This window comes from Colias eurytheme, chromosome 2, assembly GCF_061535395.1.
Source record: "Colias eurytheme isolate Ceu_HAF_F1 chromosome 2, ilColEury1 Martin Lab GWU primary, whole genome shotgun sequence".
In the NCBI taxonomy this organism is placed as follows: domain Eukaryota; kingdom Metazoa; phylum Arthropoda; class Insecta; order Lepidoptera; family Pieridae; genus Colias; species Colias eurytheme.
Genome location: NC_142981.1, coordinates 5,544,980 through 5,566,106, shown reverse-complemented (window position 1 = coordinate 5,566,106; position 21,127 = coordinate 5,544,980). Strand labels below are relative to the sequence as shown.

At 32.2% G+C, this 21,127-nt stretch overlaps 2 protein-coding genes and 1 long non-coding RNA gene across 6 annotated transcripts; 1 reads left to right on the top strand and 2 right to left on the bottom strand.

The window, feature by feature from the left end:
• The first annotated feature begins 2,086 nt into the window (after positions 1–2,086).
• On the top strand, positions 2,087–7,022 carry CarT (Carcinine transporter). 2 transcript variants are annotated; one of them, XM_090107782.1, is made up of 8 exons: positions 2,087–2,155; positions 2,333–2,569; positions 3,079–3,246; positions 5,050–5,308; positions 5,383–6,009; positions 6,091–6,272; positions 6,342–6,520; positions 6,763–7,022. In XM_090107782.1, the coding sequence occupies exons 1-8, from the start codon at positions 2,105–2,107 to the stop codon at positions 6,956–6,958; spliced, it is 1,899 nt and encodes a 632-aa protein (XP_089963908.1). In that variant the 5' UTR covers positions 2,087–2,104; the 3' UTR covers positions 6,959–7,022. The 2 variants fall into 2 exon arrangements, with proteins under 2 accessions (XP_089963908.1, XP_089963899.1); XM_090107773.1 differs by having other exon boundaries at positions 2,105–2,155; positions 2,333–2,568; positions 3,072–3,246.
• A 245-nt stretch (positions 7,023–7,267) lies between these two features.
• On the bottom strand, positions 7,268–18,291 carry LOC149910347 (lysosomal dipeptide transporter MFSD1-like). 3 transcript variants are annotated; one of them, XM_090112705.1, is made up of 11 exons: positions 18,271–18,291; positions 17,077–17,204; positions 16,109–16,259; positions 15,550–15,675; positions 15,143–15,348; positions 14,681–14,894; positions 13,603–13,816; positions 13,060–13,157; positions 12,525–12,637; positions 7,906–7,999; positions 7,268–7,598 (listed from the first exon to the last, which is right to left on the bottom strand). In XM_090112705.1, exons 2-11 carry the CDS (start codon positions 17,198–17,200, stop codon positions 7,403–7,405), a joined length of 1,536 nt encoding a protein of 511 aa, XP_089968831.1. In that variant the 5' UTR covers positions 17,201–17,204; positions 18,271–18,291; the 3' UTR covers positions 7,268–7,402. The 3 variants fall into 3 exon arrangements, with proteins under 3 accessions (XP_089968831.1, XP_089968819.1, XP_089968825.1); XM_090112693.1 differs by lacking the exon at positions 18,271–18,291 and adding an exon at positions 17,340–17,643; XM_090112699.1 differs by lacking the exon at positions 18,271–18,291 and adding an exon at positions 17,348–17,643.
• Positions 18,292–19,462: 1,171 nt separating this feature from the next.
• On the bottom strand, positions 19,463–21,080 carry LOC149910346 (uncharacterized). Its single transcript, XR_016457759.1, has 2 exons — positions 20,556–21,080; positions 19,463–20,066 (listed from the first exon to the last, which is right to left on the bottom strand). It is a non-coding gene; the product is annotated as an uncharacterized LOC149910346 (long non-coding RNA).
• Between the last annotated feature and the right edge of the window lie 47 nt (positions 21,081–21,127).

Sequence of the window (21,127 nt, the reverse complement as noted above, 5' to 3'; positions counted from 1 at the left end):
GGCTTAGTTTTGAGCCTTGTCTGTCCATCTTTTCCCAAGTAAAAATCACTGTGTTTTTCCTCAGATATCTCTTCATTGTCATCGTCTTGCTCGGTTTCGTATGTCTCTTCTTGTACCTCCACGTTGTCTTCCACCTCACTGTCATTTTCGTCTTCATAGCAGAACCAGAACTTGATTCTTCCAGCAACAATCTGATTTGATCATCGTTCATTTTGACATGAAGTATGGCCTAAAAAATTGGCCAAAATATAATTTAGAGCAACATTCATACATATATTTTACTATACATACTTCATAAAGAATTCAAAGTCTGTAAAAATATATAAATGTACAAAATATATAATATTAATACTTACACAAAAAGTTGCACCTATACTCGCGTCGGTCTCATGGACCGATTGGCGCCAAATGCTATGACACGTGAACTTCTGCCGACCACGCGACGTGCACTAAAATGAAGTTAGCCCCAAATCCGGAAACTAGCAAGGAACTCGACTTCACAGGATTTACCTGCATAAAAATAATTACGAAAATGTGTTTCGTCGGTCTCACAGACCAACGCGCGAGTATAGGAAGGTTAAAAAACGTAGCTTAAGAAACACAGCACATCACAGCGCAGTACAGCGCAGCATCGTTTAATTGTTAAAAAAACGTAGCTTAAGAAACACAGCACAGCACAACGCAGTACAGCGCAGCATAGCTCGATGTTGATTTGTCACCCTAATTAATAAATAAAATTAACATGAAGTGTGTGAATGAGACTGTTGATGTAAGTACTGATACTGGTACAACGAAAGTTGTGGGGAGACACGTGCAAACGTTAAATTACTAATTTAATGCAAGACAATTTTCGCAGTTTCATTATGTAAAAAATATAAGTTACCCGTAAGAGTTTTAATTACTTGTATCGATTTTATCTACGTTTCACAAATAAAGTATTTTAACAAAAGTAAATGCAATGTTTTTCTTATCTAGCCCCTTATTGCTCCCATTTAAGTACGAATCATAATGAAATTAAGAGTAGCAACAAACGCTATTTTTGTAAACAATGATTAATAACGTAAACACATGAATTGCCAATTTAGAAATATTAACGTTCAGAATTATATAAAAAATTGGGTTTATGGAAATTCAGGAATATTATTTCAACACCTAGAAAAAATAAACATTTTTTATTTAACCAAGGACTTCAGTCAATGTAACAAAATAGTTATTATTAATCAAGCCTACTCGACCGTAAAAATATGTTCTCCTCTCTTTAAATACGTAATCCGCAAAAAGATGATTATTTTTGCGGACTATTTAAAGACTACCAAGTTGAAGGTTGTGTACACTAACAAAAATGTTACAGAAATCACAAGAATGACATTGGTAATAGATAGTAGATAATAGATTTAATTGGCGGGAGTCGTAAAAGTAATCAAAATAATAACCGTAAAATTTTCAACACATAATAAATAGCAACGATGACTGGTTGATGGTTTGGCCCAACCGATTAAAGGTTTTAAACTTATAATATACTAGCTTCCGCCCACGACTTTGTACGTGCATCCCCGTTTTTCCCCGTTTCCGCAAGAATTTCGAGAAATCCTTTCTTAGCGGATGCCTACGTCCTAACATCTACCTGCATGCCAAATTTCAGCCTGATACGTCCAGTGGTTTGGGCTGCGCATTGATAGATCACTATATCAGTCACCTTTGAGTTTTATATACATATATAGATTATGCTCCTAATCCACTAAAACTGGAATCATTTCAAAAACATTATAATTAGGTAGGTACTAAGAAACAATACAAGAAAACTATAATGCATTCCCAGAAAAAAAAAGATAAAATATCGTTTATTTCTACGGAGAATTTAAATAACAATAGTTTAGCTCTGATAACACACTAACACGTATTTTAATTGGAGCAATGTCATTTATAATACGGAAACATTTTGTTAAGCTCTGTGTGCCATGTATCCATCTTTCTTTAATCAATTAGATTAATACTGTATGGCTTCGGCCAATACCAAGGTAGCTAAGCTAGAAGTCATGAATATACGTCAGTTGCCCTTATCCGATTCAAATAATAGTTAACGCGCGTAAATAAAGCGTACATAATGACGGAGCGAATATTAGATTCGGAAAGCTACAATGCACAAAATATCCCGGTATTGTTTATTTTTAATATGTTTGAAAATTTTACGTGGTTTACTTAAATAATAAATGAGTTTAAACGTTATTGAATCATTGTGCAACATATTTTGTAAATATTTCCAAATCCTGTGTTTTATTGTTTAAAAGAGCAATAAATGGGGTGTTTTGAATTAAAAATAAATTATTTTAAGGCAAAAGAAATGCATGATGATGGAATTGACTTAGACGATTTGCTGCCAAAAATAGGAGAATTTGGGATTTACCAAAAGTGTTTACTGTGGTTCGTATGCTTACCAGCGTGCCTTCCCTGTGGTTTCTGTGCATTCAATCAGCTTTTTATGACAGACACTCCAGATCATTGGTGTCTCGTACCAGAATTAAAAAATTTCTCACAAGAGGAAAGAAAATTGATGTCTATCCCAAAAAAGGTAAACAATTCAAATAAATACTTAATCGTTAAATTAATAATTATAAACGGTTATAATGATACAACCTATCTACGCCCAGTCTAAGCCAATAATGATTTCTATCATTAGTTTTGTTTAATGAAGGATAGTGTGTATACTGCTTATATTTAATTTTTCAACAAGTTTTATTGAAACAATATTTAAAGGGGTAAAATAGTTGATGAAATTTTGTATGAAATGCTATAATTTTTTTTTTTCATCCTATGTATATGTAGTTTAAGATATGTAGGTTTTACCTATTTACTGCAAATGTTGAATTTTGTTGAAAAATAATTTGTTAATATTAATATTTTTTTAATAAGCTACTAAGTTTGAAGCTTTGTTTAAAGACAGAGTTTCACAACTTATTAGCATAACAATATTTAACAACGAATCTGCGATGGAATCCTGAATCGAACTACGCGAGCGAATCCGAAGGAAAGCCTATTAAACATTATGAATTAAAATTAATGAGCCGATAAATGTTTCAGGTTGACGGCAACAATACTTTTGAAAATTGCGTTCGTTACGCCGTCAATTGGACCGATATTTTGGAAACGAATGGACCAATTCAAATAAATGAGAGTTGGCCTGTGGAGCCATGTTTCGATGGTTATGAATATGATACTTCAGAAATAATTTCCTCTGTGGTCATTGACGTAAGTTTAAGAGTTTTCTTCTCAAGTCATAATAATATATTATACAGGGTGTCCCACTGTTGGTATACTAAGCTCAAAGGAGGTTATAGTTTTGCATACGCTGAGTTCGTAAAAAATACTTATAAAATTCCAGACGCATTTCTTTTTCAAATACATAGATGAATTCTTAGAACTCTATGTGTACAGTGTACACTGTACACCCATAACAAGCAACCCGCCCAACTTTGCCACCAGCACGTGAGCTACCCTTTAAGATTATGTTTTCATAAACAAAATGCTCATATTAGCGAAACGGTATATTATGTCGGCTGCGCGAAGCTAGAGAAGAAAACATGAATTTTCAGGAAAAATTTAGCAAACAAATTTTGACGTAATTTTGTTGTTTTTTTTTTTCGTGATCAGTGTATGCAAAACTACAAGTTCTTTCGCGCTTAGTATACCAATAGTGGGACATCCTGTATATGTATGTGTTTAAAATATTAGATTTTCTAGTGTTATCTACCAATTTTGCATTCTAATTAAATTGTCCCTATAAATTATTTCCAAGTATAAAAACAACAATTAAAACTATAATTAAATAATGGTTTGCTGTAATACTACAAAATAAACTAATAATAATAAGTACCTAATTTTTTGAGGTCGTAATCAATACAATGATACATTACTTACACATTCGAAGAACGTGAATAGGCATGACGACAGTATCCATAAATGATCGTATTAGTGTTTTTAAGGGAAAATGTATAATAGATAAATTACATATAGTGACTTAGAAATCTTAAAAACATTAAGATTAATGGCATTATCAATAAAATAAAACATTGAAATACTGCAGTTGGCCATTTTGACTAAAACACGCGTGACGTCACGCTTACGTAAACAACTCACGTCAAATTTTTTTTGTTGTTATGAATATGTTGAGAATACGCATTTTTATTTATTTTCTATTGTTTCACGTATGCTTTATCGACTCAGAACAGAAATATAATTGCGAATTCACGAATACATGGTTCGGGGTTCTCCGCGCCAACTTTATACAATCATTTCTTATTATTTTCTCGCTTAAAATAATTACTAACACATTTTTGAGCATTATTTTTATGTGGATTCACACTGCAATACTGCACACCACTTATAAACTTTGAAATTCGTTTCTATAACACATATTAAATAAATATTTTTTTAGTTTTCTTCGCAATGCGTACAACAAATAATTACGTATTTACCAAAGTGTGACGTCACGCCTACGCCATGACACCTGCGAGCTGTTTTGGCACAGTTAATAAATATTTTTTGGAAAATGGCTTTTATCTTCGTTAAATTGAAGTATATTACCGAAATATAGGGTTTTTCTTGTATAGTAAACGTATAGACACATTATGGAAGAGGATTTCAAAATCTTTCGTCATGCCTATTCTTTGAACAAACCGTTCGTTTTTTGGACAAATATTTATTTGAATATTTTAAAATCAGCTGGACATAGCACAATAAAGAGTTGGTTTGTTAAACGTTTTTGCCAATCGTCATGTCGACAATTCCTTTCACAGCTACTTTTCCCTGTTAGCTACGACAATCGATAATTATTTGTAGAAGAATAAGTAGTACGTGTCGACAAAAGGTAGCTACTTACATAAAATTAGTTTGATAGTTTTAAAAAATGTAAGAAAATACAGGTGTCTCATGTAAGAGAAGCTAAAAATTATAAAAATGATCGATTGATCCTGGTCTATACATGTTATTTTATTTGCTTATATATTTTTTAAATATGATTTTTTTACCATTGTGTTTTCATTTATTTTTCAGTTTGATTTAGTTTGTGAATACGACGTTTACCCAACCTTAGGTTTAGTTGCTTTAAATGTCGGAGGACCTATTGGTGTATATTCTTTTGGGATTTTAAATGATCGAATCGGACGAAAGAAGTCATTTTTTGCATGTCTATCTACTCTGCTACTGGGTAGTTTAATGACCGCTTATGCGCACGAATATTGGTTTTGGGTCTTAGCAAGAGTTATAGTAGGGTTGACAATCCCAGCTGTATATCAAATACCATTTATTATATGTAAGTATATATAAAAGAAAGCATTTATATAAATATAACCTTTTCCTTCTTTGTTAATAGATTCACATTTTCAGCTTTAGAATTAGCTGGACCAAACTACAGGTCATTTGTAACAGTAATGACTTGCATATTTTACACGCTGGGCCTAATATTACTATCTGGGGTAACATACGTATTGCGTGATTGGAGGTCACTCGCTTTAGCAACATCTGTGCCGTTCTTTTTTTATTACCTATATTGGTTTGTTTTACCGGAATCCCCAAGATGGTTATTAATGAGGGAAAGACTGGAAGAAGCTAACAACATACTTAAAACGATTGCAAGAGTGAATGGTAAACAATTACCAGAAGAGTATACGGCAAAATTACAAAAACAAGTTATGGAGCAAAAAGAAAATGGGATTAAAGAAACAAAATCAGCCAGTGCTTTTGCTTTGTGTAAAACTCCGAATATGAGACTAAAGACATTTTTGATAACTTTGAACTGGTGTGCTTCCGAGATGGTGTATGTTGGTCTCAGTTATTATGGGCCAGCAATCGGAAGCAATCAGTACATGAGTTTCTTCTTATCATCTGCTGTGGAAATCCCTAGTTATATCGTGTGTTGGATACTTATGGATAAAGTGGGACGTCGCTGGCCTTTGTGCTTATCAATGGTCATAAGTGGCATATTCTGCATAGTTACTGTACTTTTGCCCAATGGTAAGAATAAATAATAATAAGACGTATTTTCTCTATCTTTGAAGTGTAGTTTCTTTCCTAATTTTTTATATATTTTTATAGATGCGGAAAATGAAACACTAATTCTGTATTTAATATCGAAATGTTTTATATCAGCTTCATTTTTAATTATATATCCTTATGCTGGCGAACTCTATCCAACAGAATTAAGAGGTGTCGGAATTGGAACATCAGCGTATATTGGAGGATTGGGTTTGATAATAATACCTTTTATTAACTATTTGGTAAGTTGCATTATTTACCATGTCATATAGATTAGCAAGAAAATTTCACCATCATATTTTTGAAACTAGGGAACTAGTAACTTAGTGCTACCATTGGTATTAATGGGCGGAGTGGCCGTTATTGGAGGTTTAACAGCACTTCGCTTGCCAGAGACCCTTCATACTTCTTTACCGCAAACTGCAGAAGAAGGCGAAGAATTTGGTAAAGATTGGACATATAAAGATTGTTGGAGTTGTGGAGGACCCAGGTAATTCTGCAATTATTTTTATTCTCATAAATTGTAGAGTACTAAATAGTCAATTATTTATGGAATAGGTATTTCTCTTCAAATGAATTGCAATGAATTTCCTGAGTAGATAATTTTTTTCATCACTTACGTAAATAAGTTATCATTGAAAAGGCCTTGTTTCGGAAGAAAAATAACAGCTTATCGCTCATTGTGTTTATACATTGCATGCAACTATGAATAATCGTGAAACTTGTTCCCAGAAGAGTTGCATCTGAGGGTGATTCATATGAAAACTTAGACCAACTGGAATTGACGCAAGCTCCAATTATAGAAGATGAAGTATCGGACCTGAGGCCGATACGACGTAACTCTATGAAGAAATTAGTTCGACAAGCGAGCATTCTGGAGACACAGCGAGATGTGGACGGAAATTTAAAGATGACGTATTGGTTTTAGTGTCCCACGAATTATAGTGACTGTTCTAAGTACATTATATGTCATTTTTTATCTGATTATCACGTGATTCGTGATTCGAACTGTTTTTATTTAATAATTATTTTAGCAAAGTACTTAATACTTGAAAATATTAAGAAGAAAAATAAATGAACTTAATTTATATATATAGGGATCGTGCAATGGTGTAATTAGGAGATAGAAACAATGCTAATTTAGTGTAATCGATTTGAATTTAAATAAGTTATTTTATCTAAGAATTAATTACTTTATATTTGTGATACTTATAAATGTTAAAATAAATATAAGATATATTTGCATTGTTTCATTTATTTAAAATTGTATAATAATATTTTTTAACAATAATAATTACGTCTAAATAGTATGCATTTTATCTAATAATATCATAGTCATAATAAATATTTACATCCATTTGTATTATCTTACCTACTGTCTATCAGGAATGTTAGTATTTGGCAATATTTGTGCTATATATCTACTTCTAATTCTGTCAGACTGACTCAAGTCATCTCGGGGTAAATTTTCATCTTGAGAATCGATCCTCGCGTCAACTTCTTCTTGGTCCGAGCTATCGACGTGGTCCAAGAGATTTGCTCTTTCGTCAGAACGTATATGTAACGGACTGAAACATTATATGGAATATAAGATTATGCTTATTATTTAATCTCTATACATATTATAATCTATTTAATGAGTATTAGAACTTTATTTAGTTATATATTTAATATGAATTAATTTTTGTTGTTGTGCTTGTACTTGTAAAAAAATGTATTTTATTAACTCAAGATACCAGGGTTTTCTAGTTTAAGAGATATTTAATTATGTAAAGTAAATAATAATAAATTGGTACTGAATTACAAAACAGTTAACATTTTATTGATAATTGAAAAACGTAGTCTTTTGTATGACAACATTTTAAAAAGACTTACCTTTTTAATGCTTCTCTTTCATGTGTGGACAAATTAAGTACACCACAGTTTGCCGAGTCCACAATATAAATAAGTACGGCAGCGATCAAAGCAACTGTAAAATTAATGGATATATTTTACTTTGTGAACAATAAAGAGTATATGAATTTCTCCACTCATGATATTTTTGTAACAATTAAGATTTAATTTTTGGCTTAAAATACGGCTTTTAAAAAATATTATAGGAACCTGCTTTGCATTTGTTATTTCAGATTCAATTATTCCTACCCATAGAAATCTAAATAACAAGACACATAGAAGTGCTACAATGTCATAATTCGTATGAAAACCGCTGTCGCCAAAATCAACACATTCAAACCGAAAGCTAAACAGTACACACAAGTAAACTATGCCTTTTATTGGACAACTTGATTTTAGTGAAAACTAACTTATCTATTAAATTAAGCTTTTGAATATGTATCCTAACGCACGAATGTACGGTTTATTTTAGAATAACATCCCTAAGTATATGAGACTTTTTGCTCCAATACGAACAAACGTGATAATAAGAATGGTCGACTGTGTCATTCATTGTTATTTCGATTACTATGGTGACACTCGTAATACTTGTAAATATTCTATAATTTTAAGGAAAAACGGCATTATTTCAAAAAAAAAATATTTTCCGATGAAATATTATTCCTTTATAAGTATAATTACAACTTGTGGAAGAATTTCCGCAATGGGAATTGCTGAAACACACCATGTATATGTTATAGGCAAACTCCGAAGCTCCGGCGCTCCTAGGTTGGACTGGTCAATCCTCAGGTCAGACTGAATGACTTAGTCAAAGCCCAAACAAATGTAAATTTTCGGCCTTTGACTAAACAATTTTCGTCAAACCTGGGAGAGACCAATTTGGTCAGGCAAACGTCAAAACACAATTTTATTAAATCGGGGTTTGACGAGTCAAATTCCGATATAGGTATGAAGTGTCTTATCTTCGTATATTTGGAAGCATTTTATCATTTAAGCAGCTTTCAAGTCTTAAGAACCGCTTAACTCTGCCAGTTCTGACACCTGATTGGTCAGCTTACGTGATTTTCACTTTTATATTTGAGATGCTTTGAGAGAATGCCGTGTGGCATTAGGCCCGCCTTTTGTACGATGTGCAATAAAGTATAAAATAAATAAATAAATGCTTTGGAATATACGGAGGTTAGTTTGTATAAGATTAAGTATAAAAAAATAACATTTTTAAAATTTTGATGTTTATTGTTTTAATAATTTCTTAAGTAATTAAAATGAAAAATTAATCATTTTTCTGACATGGTGAGGCATTAACTTTAATGTTAATTGTTTTAATAATTTCTTAGGTAATTAAAGTGACAAATTAATCATTTTTCTGACATGGTGAGGCATTAATGTTAATTGTTTTAATAATTTCTTAGGTAATTAAAATGAAAAATTAATCTTTATTCTGGCATGGTGAGGCATTATGACATTTAGAATTGCACAATACATTAGACCTTTTACATTTGCATAATTTTGAAGAGCATTTTTTATTGCAGTGGCATTTTATAAAGCCTTGGCCACCAAATTTTGAATCCTTTGCACTGATTTCTCTAAGAGACAGCCGAACGTCAGGCACATCTTCGATCTTAAGAAATTTTTCAACGTTTGACCGAGAATTGCAGTCGCTTCTAGGATTGACTAGGCCAAAACCGAAACAGAATAATTTACTTTCGACGTTTGACTGAAAAGTTAGGAGCTCCTGGGTTTGACTAAAAATACTTCAGGCAAAGGGCGAAATTGAAATGTATTTCGGGGATTGCCTGATGGCTTTGGCCAAACCTAGGATAAACCAGTCCTTCCGCGAAGAGACTGTGTATCGGACTTTGACTATAACATATACACTCATACGTCTCCAGAGCAACTGAACAGTGACGAATGCACTGGTGATGTGCAAATCACCTGAGTGGCGACAAGGTCACGCACGCTTACGACTTCTAGTGTCTTGTTATTTAGATTTCTATGTTCCTACCATTATTTAAAATATATCTTTATATTAGATTTCCGCCCGCGGCTTCGCCCGCGTTTTCAAAGGAAAACCCGCATAGTTCCCGTTCCCGTGGGATTTCCGGGATAAAACCTATCCTATGTGTTAATCCAAGTTACCCTCTATATGTGTGCTAAATTTCATTGTAATCGGTTCAGTAGTTTTTACGTGAAAGAGTAACAAACATCCATACATCCATACTTACAAACTTTCGCCTTTATAATAGTATTAAGATATCTAAATTTTTAATGAACAGAAAAATTCGATCAAGAATTTTTTCACATATCTTTAAAAAAATATTTTTATAAAACACTATCTGCGCTTCGCGGTTTCACCCCTGTGGCTCCGCTCTTGTTGGTCTCAGCGTGATGATATTATATAGCCTATCCTATAGCCTGCCTCGATGAATGGGCTATCTAACACCGAAAGAATTTTTCAAATCGGACGTAACGTAATCGTAGTAGTTTCTGAAATTAGCGCGTTCAAACAAACAAAGAAACTCTTCAGCTTTATAATATTAGTATACAGTGGTGGTCATATAATTAAGAACGCTGATACAAAGGGAAGATTTTTTCAGACTAAGATGCATAACTAATTTCATGTAATTATTTTTATTTTTCTCGATATAGAAATACTTTTCCAACAAATCACTGTATTCATTAATACACGTGATTAGCCTAAAAATTAATAGACAAACTTTTTACACTACTTCTAAACATAGTATTCCTATTTACTGGCTGGTCACATAATTAAGAACGCTAAATAGTTTATACTTTTATTCAAATTTGAATAGAGAACACTCGACTCGATTTGTGGCTGTAGGTTACTGTTTGTATAATTTTGGCGCCATTAAGTGTTGCAAAAGATTAAAAGTGATTACTTCTTATTAAAAAAATGGGAAAAAATAAAAGTTGTGATAAAACTACTAGGGAAGTTATAATAAAACTTCGCGGGAAGAATTGGTCTTATAAAAAGATAGCCGACCATCTGCAATGTTCAAAAACTATGGTTTTCCACGCCATAAGGCATTTTGATACGTATCAAACAACTTCGGATGTCCCACGTATGCCAAGACAGAGAAAAACAACTCCTCGAGATGACCGAAACATCGTCCGTATGGCGAAACAAAATCCTTTTAAAGGCTCCAATGAGCTGAGAAAAGAATATTTCGGGGAAAATAACCCTTCAGCAATCTCAGCACGCACTATTCGAAGACGTTTGGTAGAAGAAAAATTGCACGGTCGGATAGCAAGAAAAGTACCCATGTTGAAACTTTGCCACAGGCAAGCCCGGCTTAGATTTGCAAGAAAATATGAAAACTGGACTGTGCGACAGTGGAAAAATGTACTTTTCTCTGACGAAACAAAAATAAACAGAGTATGTTCCGATGGAAAACGTTATGTTCGACGTCCTCCGAATACAGAATTCGACCCTAAGTACACGAAAGTTACATTAAAGCACGGTGGTGGAAATGTGAAAATTTGGGGTGCTTTTCTGGACATGGTGTTGGACCTGTAAAGTTGATAGAAGGTAACATGGATCAATTCCAATATAAAAATATACTGGAAGAAACTATGTTACCTTATGCTGAAGAAGTTCTACCGGTTATTTGGACATTCCAGCATGACAATGATCCAAAGCACACTGCACACACTGTAAAGGAATTTCTAACAGCGCAGTCAGTTTCTGTTTTGGACTGGCCAGCTAACAGCCCTGACCTAAACCCAATAGAGAATCTGTGGTTCCAAGTAAAGAAAAAGGTTTCAAATACACAGTGTCGAAATTTAAGGGAGCTGTACGACGTTTTCTTAGAAGAATGGAACTCTATTTCTCTAGCAAAATGTCAAAAATTAATAGAGTCAATGCCTCGCCGGTGTAAAGCAGTAATTAAAAGCCGTGGACATGCTATTAAATATTAATTTTAGTCAAAAATGTATTAAAATGCTTTATAAATTTTTCGCGCAACGTATTATTGTAATTTTTTAAATCAAAGTGTCATACAAAACAATTCCCGAGCAGATAAATTAATCGTTCTTAATTATTTGTCCAGCTTCACTATTATTTGAATGTGTTGCTTTGGTAAAATAAATTATTTATGAAAAAAAATTGTTGGCGATTTTATTATTTATTCTTAAACTTAGTTGCTCTATTAATGTGGCTATTTTATGACATAACTAGTTGCTTCTCAGAAGGTGCACATCTCTGTGTATGACATTATTTAAATAAAAATTTCTAGTACTTCAAATCGTTCTTAAGTATATGACCACAACTATAATATATCTGAATGCTATTACTCTTTAAATATAAAATATGAAATTCATGATTACATCTAATATATTATTTATTACTAGATTTCCACCCGCGGCTTCGCCCGCGTTTGCAAAGGAAAACCCGCATAGTTCCCGTTCCCGTGGGATTTCCGGGATAAAAACTATCCTATGTGTTAATCCAAGTTACCCTCTATATGTGTGCTAAATTTCATTGTAATCGGTTCAGTAGTTTTTACGTGAAAGAGTAACAAACATCCATACATCCATACATCCTTACAAACTTTCGCCTTTATAATATATACTAGATTTACCAAAGAGACATCCCAAGAAGAACATCTCCAACATTAAATAACCATATTTGTCCACAATCATGCCTGCAAATATGATCACAGTGGCAAGCCCAAGGTTTTGCACTGCTTGACATCTGTAAATTACGATTAATTCATACAATTCTAAAAATTTCCTTGTTTTATATATAGTAATTAATAATGCACTGTATTTAATTCCAAACCACCCTTTTTCCTATGTTATGGTTGTATGCATACGAAAAAAACTTTGTTTTATTTTTATAGGGATGATATTCATATCAAAATTTGACCTTAAAATGAAATGAAATGCATGCAAAACAATTTAACAAGATTAAATTAATATATAAATAAAGTTATATGGATATAAATAAAGAAAGTAAATCGTTAATATTTTTATTTATGAGTGAAAATATGTTTTACAAGATACATACATCCCTATAAACACAAAATATTTCAATATATTTAAAAATCGAATGACACAAAATATTTTTCCTATATACTGAAAAGATAATACATATAATAAATAAAAAATACTCACATCCCATAGGCTGTACCCAATTGTGTTTCTGGCACAATCATAGCGACTAGCGGCCACAGACCACTAGCTAGGAGGGAGTACGACACTCCCAGTGAGATCTGAAAATAATGCATGGATTTTTTAATTAAACAATTAAATCATAAACATAGGCCTTGATTTTAGTGTATATTTACCTATTTACAATATGCTTTTCCTACCTATTTACAATATGCTATAGCCTATAATGCTGTTATATGTAGTGGGCTAATTTAATAGGCAACATCTTGTCTTTGTAAAAAATTTAACTGTATTATCATGTCTGTACTTATTTGTATTTTACTATGTATGTATGGATAATACACTATGTGTGTGTGTGTGTGTGTGCCAAATTTCAAGAAAATCGGTTTAGCTTTTTATTTCGTGAAGGAGTAAGAAACAAACAAACTTTCACATTTATAATATTAGTAGGATGACACATGAACCATGCTTGTGATAAATATTCTCCAAATACAATATATAATACAAATACAGGTAAAAAATAAAATAATATCAATTTCAACTTACCACTCCTACATAAGGATTTACGAATGTGAATGCAAGTAAGAAATGAGAACCAATAGTTGTTATTATACTTAAAATAACCCACGTCACATTTCGACCAGTCTTATCAATTAGTATTCCAAAAAATGGACTTAAAGCAGCTGATAGGAAATAAACCATTGAGTTAACAGTATTTGCATCTTGGGGACTGAAATCGAACTTCCTTTCGAAAAACAACCTAAAAATGTGCATTGGTAAATTAGATTATTTCGAAAAGTAAGTTATACAAATAAAAATGGGGAATAATAAAACGAGCGACTGAAAATAAAGTGAGCGACTGATTATGAGATACTGATTTAATAACTTGAGCGGTATGAATTTGAGTAATCGACAAATAAACTAAACAAACAACGAATATTGGTTGATAATAAAATACAGATTGAGCGTACTAAAGGAGGGTTGTGATTAATCTATTTGATATATTAGAATTCTAACTGTGTGATTACATTACTATATGAGCGACTAAATTACTAGTTGAGCGAATAGATTACTAAGTGAGCGACTAAATTACGCTATTTATTATATTCATCTAGAGCGACTAAAACAGTAGAATAAATTGTTCAAATAGTTATTTGATAAAACTTTCAAAAACAAATTGAACTGATAGTACCTACTCTGTCCATTATAGTATTTTTCAAAGTGATTTTTCTATTCGAAATACCTCGATTAAGATAAAATGCCACTCAGTTTATATAAATCATATGCCAAATAATGAAAATAATACAAGACGTAATTTTGTCACTCAAACGATTATTAGGTCGCTGAAATATTATGAAGCTGCTCATTTTGTATTTTATGTAACGCAAATTAATGTTTGTTAGCTGCTGATCTATTAATTTTTCATCGCTCGCAGTCAGTCGCTCACTTAGTAATTCTGTTACCCCAATTAATTATTTTTGATAACTAAAACTTTAATTTACAGTCACTCGTTTAAATACTACCCAATAAAAATTAGTACTTACAAATTATTTAATAAATGAGTGTTATTATTTTATTATCAGTAAAAACATTAGTCAAAAATAAAATGATTGCTACTACTCACTTTCCCAAAGCAATAAATGGAAATATAGCCAGATAATATGCCACACAGATGACAGAGACAAGCCAGAACACAGTTTTGAAATTCAATACATCCAATAATCGAAATGGAGGTTCATTAGCATGTTCCTCACTTCTCTCCAAAATCTTTTCAGCTCGGTAATCCATCCATCCAAGTATCAATCCACATATAAGAGAACCTAAGCATGTGAGGGACGCTGAAAAGAAATGTATTGTAAATTAGTTATTTTTCATTTTTTATTTTAATAAATTTCACACTCTTTCTAGACTATAGCATGTAAGAGTCTTATTTTCCTTTTTGAGAAACAAGCAGATAGCTGATGTAATACGGAGTCACTTATGCTATTTTATAATCCAAGTCAAACAAAGTCAAAGACACAGCCAGTACATTATTTTATTTAGGTATATAAATCAAGAAGATAATGAAGAATATGCTTAAACTTACCCAAAAATAAAGTAACACCCAATCTCTCATAGCCTCCATAGTAATGTGCAACCCATCTATATATAGGTTCCATCACCCAAAAGTTCACTGTGCTACCAAATCGAGAGAAGGACAGTTGCAATCCAAAAACCATGTTAAGTTCCTTTCCTTTGAACCATAGAACAACATAGTTATTAACTGCAACTTGCAGTGACTCTCCACCAATGCTACAACACAATTCCTTGTTGAAAGAGCTTTTTTTTACAGAATGGCGTATAAAATGGCGTTAATTAGATTTTCTATTGTGTCTGTGATTCCAGGGCCTGAGTTATTACCTTAATATTGAGTGAATTTTTATTGATGATAATCAAATATCAATACTTAGTTCAATCAAAAGTAAAAGGAGAGTTTAAATAAGTAATAGTTACCCAAATATGAATCTTCCAAGTATCATTAGCCAAAATTTGTTGATGTAAACACCAAATGCAAACACAACAGCCCCAACAAATAGAATGGACATGTAAATAATTGTGCCCAATCTAACACCAAAATACCTGAAATATTGAATATGAATTTATAATAATTATGTGAGTACTAATTATGTAAATACTTATTTTATAACTGTCCATGATCAAGCATTTCTTACACAATGTTCAAATCTTGATACCATTTAAATCAGAATTTTTTTTTTCGATAACAACCCTTCAGAGTGAGAGCTCTCTAAATTTGCAGGCTAGCTTTTGTAAGCTACATAAGCTTTTACAGAAAACTGGCAACCCAGTAAAGTAATATTTAGTAAAATCCATTATTTCCGCATCATCCAAAGTTATATAATGCAATTAAATGCAAGCTTTATCTATCAGAGATATTATTATAAATGTAATATAATGCAAACCTATTCACTGTATAATATTATCAAGTAATAATAAGTATTCATATGGCCTATGAGTCATACATGGACATGTTGATAGCAATAAACACACATACCTATCAATGAGATAACCGCCAATGAAACACAACACCACATTTGGCCACGAGTATATGGAATAAAGCAACGCAAACTGGGATGTATTCAATGAAGAGTCACTCTTAAAGTTATCTGCTAGGGCTCCAGGTGTGTCGTAGCAAAAATAAGAACCTGTAAGAAAATTATGAACATTTCTTATCAAGCAAAAAATAAAGTACCTAGGATATATGTGATTGCTAAACAAAGGGAACATGTACATAATATGAAAGTATTTACAAGTTTTACACACACATTTTGTGATTCATATTTTTTTTACATATAGACTTGTTATATTCTTGCTCTTGTACAATATAGAAAACTTTGTTTTAAATACATGAATATCCTTTGATGCTTATCATATTAATTATAACTGTGCTTTAAATTAAAGAAAAGCACAGTTTTCAGAAATCAAATTTAAAAGATAGACAAGAAGTAAAGACTCAAAAGAGAAAAGTAAAATTTTTTATCTAATTAATAGGTATGATGAATGAATCTGAATCGTGAATAAGTGATACACTTTTCTATCAAACACCTAGGTCCTAGATACACAGGGATCTGGATCCCTGTGTATTATATAACTCAACTTATTTATTAGTATAAATTATTAATACACACATATTGATTATATTATTATCATTTATGACTTAAATGTAGATCAGGTTAATAATTTAAACTTTGCTCCACATCATTTATAATCACTTGACTGTTTATTCAAGATGTTTATAACCATTTATATGCTAATATTATTTTAGAAATCATGCAACAAAGTATTAGGAAGCTTCTTTGTGGGTAGTTGGCAGTTGCCCATAACAATTTTAATGACTACTAAAAAATGATAAAACTTTAATGCATAACAGAAAAAATTACATTAGATACAATCAAAAATCAATTTAAACATTTCTGAATGCTTCCAAAGGGAGAACGAAACTTATTCCAATTTCCAACTTACCAAAACAAAGGAAGCACATCAGTATGAGAGCCACAAATCTATGCACTCTGTGGGCTGGATGACACCAGGAATTTGTAGGCTCCATCGCTGAGCGCGAATTTGAATTGCTTTGAGGAATATCCATTGCCCTTAAATAATTAAATTAATAAACTTAATGACGTACAAATTACAATAAACATTGGCACCATTTTTCTAGCCTTCGATTGTAATTCTTAATATATGTATATAAAAACAAAATATTGTAATTAGCATTGTCATCATACCTTTTTACCTTTGAGAAATTGAGAAAAGAATAACAGCAATAATTATAAATGCTATATCAGCATTGTTCACTAGGACATTTAATTACTCATAACCAGGATATTTAAAAAAGATTCATAAAAAATGCATTTAATTTCGTAATTATTTGCGTAGAAATTAAATGATTCTTCTGGTTTTATTTCAGTGAAGATAATATTATAATCTTTACAATAACAACAAACATTTATAGTAGAAACACTTCACAGTTCACTGATCACTCATCAGTCATCACTGTCTGCTGTCATCAGACATCAGTCATCACTCATCACTGACCACAGATGACAGAGCAAAGTAATCCAAGTTCCACAGAGTAGGAAAAAAACAGAGCAGGTATTAGGTAAATATAGATTACAGAGTGCACGCCAGTGCAATATGTGTGTTTATAATATGTATATAATAAATTGCAATTAATATTGTACTAAGGCCGCATTTCCATCTGCAAGAAAACTTCCGCAAGAAATGTCCGACAGTCGGTCTGACAGAGCTTGCAAGTCTAATTCCGCGTTTCCACCTGCAAGTAGACTTGCAAGCTGCTGTCAGACAGACTGTCGGATATTTCTTGCGCAAGTTTGCTTGCAGATGGAAAGACGACCTAAGGTTTCACAAGTCGATTCACGAGGCCGACAGCAAACAAAAATATTCATATAGTGTCTGCCACGACGCCCTGATTATTAAAGGTCAAAAATAAAAATTATGTTAAGTACAATTTTTCGACAGTTCCCACAAACGTTCCTATAAGCCGGACATTGACGATCAGTCCAAACATAAAACTGCAGCATAAAACTAGGGCGTCACTCCAAAATTTGATCGTCAATGGCGAACTTTTAACTGACGACGCGCCACGGAAATTTTCCGTGACTACCATAAATCTAGTACTCTTTGTTTAAATCCAACCTGATCGTCAATGCGCCATCGTCATTCCAAGGCTTCAGTTCACTCACAGAGTTCACCCGCTGCGATCGCAGTGACAATTTTTGTTTCAATGTTAAAATACTTTGTAAATTGTAAATGTTTAATATGCAGTTATGTGTGTATTAGGCTAATAGTATTATTTAAAGATTCAAATTAGCAATTATTGGAAATTTTATTTTTACATCCAGCCTGTTATCAGTCATGCACGTCATAAGGCCAGTCTGTCTGACCGCAACTTGCAAGTCTACTTGCAGGTGGAAACGCGGAATTAGACTTGCAAGCTGCTGTCAGACAGACTGTTGGACATTTCTTGCGGAAGTTTTCTTGCAGATGGAAACGCGGCCTATTGCAAGAATACTAAGTTCTCTCATATTAGTATCCTGTTTAACAATATATGGAGTTACAAGTTTCAAAAGCTTGAAATATGTTTCGTCAATAGTTGATTCACGGCATGGAACTATATATACTACGTATGGAACCCACACTCCCTAAGAAAAAGTAAAGTCAAAAAATTTGACCTTGAATCTTATCGTTTCCCCTCCGTCTCTTTCTAGTTACGGTGAGTCATAATATATATAGTATGTCTATATTTCCGTGGGGTGAGTATAAATGTAATAAATTCAGGATATTAAGGAAAAAAATAACGGATACATCAATTTTATTCGTATTAAAATTTTACTATAATACTAGATTTTGCCCGCGACTTCGTCCTCGTTGAAGTCATAAAACATAAAATCCCATTTATCCCGTGGGGATTTCGGAATAGCCTTTCTAAGTGCACCTTTAGGATACTCTAGATATACAGAGTGTGCCAAATTTCATGTCTTTAGGTCCAGTGATTTTAGGCTGTGCGTTGTCTGTCAGTCACTAAGTAACGGGAGAGTTTTATATTTATTGATTGATTGATGGTTGATGATTTACGGCGGAAATAAATTACGTAATTGCATTTATTATTCTAATATAGTTACTGTAGAATTTTTGCAAATAGATAAAAAATAGATGTTCAAGTATTTAACATTGGAAAATTGTAATGTTCCTTTCAGCGTTTTTTCATGTTTGCGTCTTCCGTCTTGCATCTTCAGAACACAGGACCGCTATAAATTATGACAACATTTTGCTGTATAATTTGGCGTTACGTCCAGTCATTTGAGGAATTAATGAAGTAAAATATCAATGTGTTTTTATAATATTTATTTATCATTACAATGCCAACTGCCTTTACAAATTTGCAAATTATAAGATAATAACAATAAAAAGTAACGAAATCGGTTCACTGAAAATATTTTTATCATTCCATACCCTTAAGTATTTAAATAGTTTTAAGAGTACTTGAAATATGAGATCGTGGTCTAGCGCTTCCCTATCATACAATAAAAAACAAAATACATATAATATATTCAGGGTGTAATCGTTAAGTGTGCACAGGTGATTATTCCGTAACTATTGCAGGTATCAAAAAACTTTAAACTGATATCGATATGATACTGATATGATACTTTACCTAATGAGTAAAATAACAATAATAACTTTTTTTAAATATAACAAGAAATATCTAAAAATGTAACTTTAAACCCTCCCATACATTTTATTTCCCGTAACGTATATATTACGTTCCCACTGCTGGGACATGGCCTCCTATGAGGTTACAGCCACATCCACCACACTGGCCAAGTGCGGGTTTAAAATGAATGTTGCATATCTTCACTTTTTCAAAACAGGATATTTTTAATTCTACTATATTTAGCCATGTATTACGTTCCGCTAGATTGGACGGAAACCTGTAAAGAGAAAAGAAGATTATTTGCAAAATATAAAAAAAAAATGTCATTTAGATACAGATAACACAAAATTTGTGCTGTTGTCTTGTGCTTCTATTTCAGTAGGTACCATATATGTATGTACTTTGAGTTTTTGATTTTACAATATATCATTATATAAAAGTAGTAAACAACGTTTTTATACCATTAACTTTCACGCCAATTGAACTAACTCAAGTGGAGAAAGACTTCTCCTCATATAAAATACCATACCGAAATATATGTACACAATTTTATAAAGTATGGACACCCTAGTCTAATATTTATTACAATCATGAAACATTTAATAATAAGCAAATAACGATGTTAAATGGAAAAAACCTAATCAAAATTAACATTATAATCACAACTTCGATCTATTATTCCAGATTTAACAACAATTAAAGTAGAAATATTACTAAACTACAATTTTACATGAAGCGTAGTTTATGCATGGTTTTTTGTACTTACGAATGAAATATAATATCACATCCTGGATGCCATTCACTTTTGCAACCGCGCACAATATATTTACAACCATTTCTATTAATTTTGGCTCAGAATAATTCCAAAATACAAGAACAAACTCACGAAATGAACATAAACATCCGCCATTTTGCAGTAAACATTATTTGACACCTAGAATTGGGGCTGCCGCGCAACGATTTTCATAACATAATTCAAAATATGGGAAAAAAATTATGAGCGTGTTCGATAAGCAGTCCATTTTAAAAGTTGTAAACCTTTGTTATTTCAATGGAAAAGCAAACCTGCATGAATCTCGTTTAAATTTCATTTTTTTAGCGGATTTTATTAATGATTTATGTCATATAGACTATTATTACTGACAGTCGATTTTTTAATGCACGTCAATAGGGGAAAAATTTACAATCACGCTGGCTACCCTATGGGGTAAACAGGGGTTACTTGCGGTCATTCTATCAGTTTTTTATTTATTCTTAGGAGTTTGGGTTCCAGTATGACTATAGTTCCATGATTCACGGCCACAAAGGCCACATCGCGGCATAGATTATCTATGATAG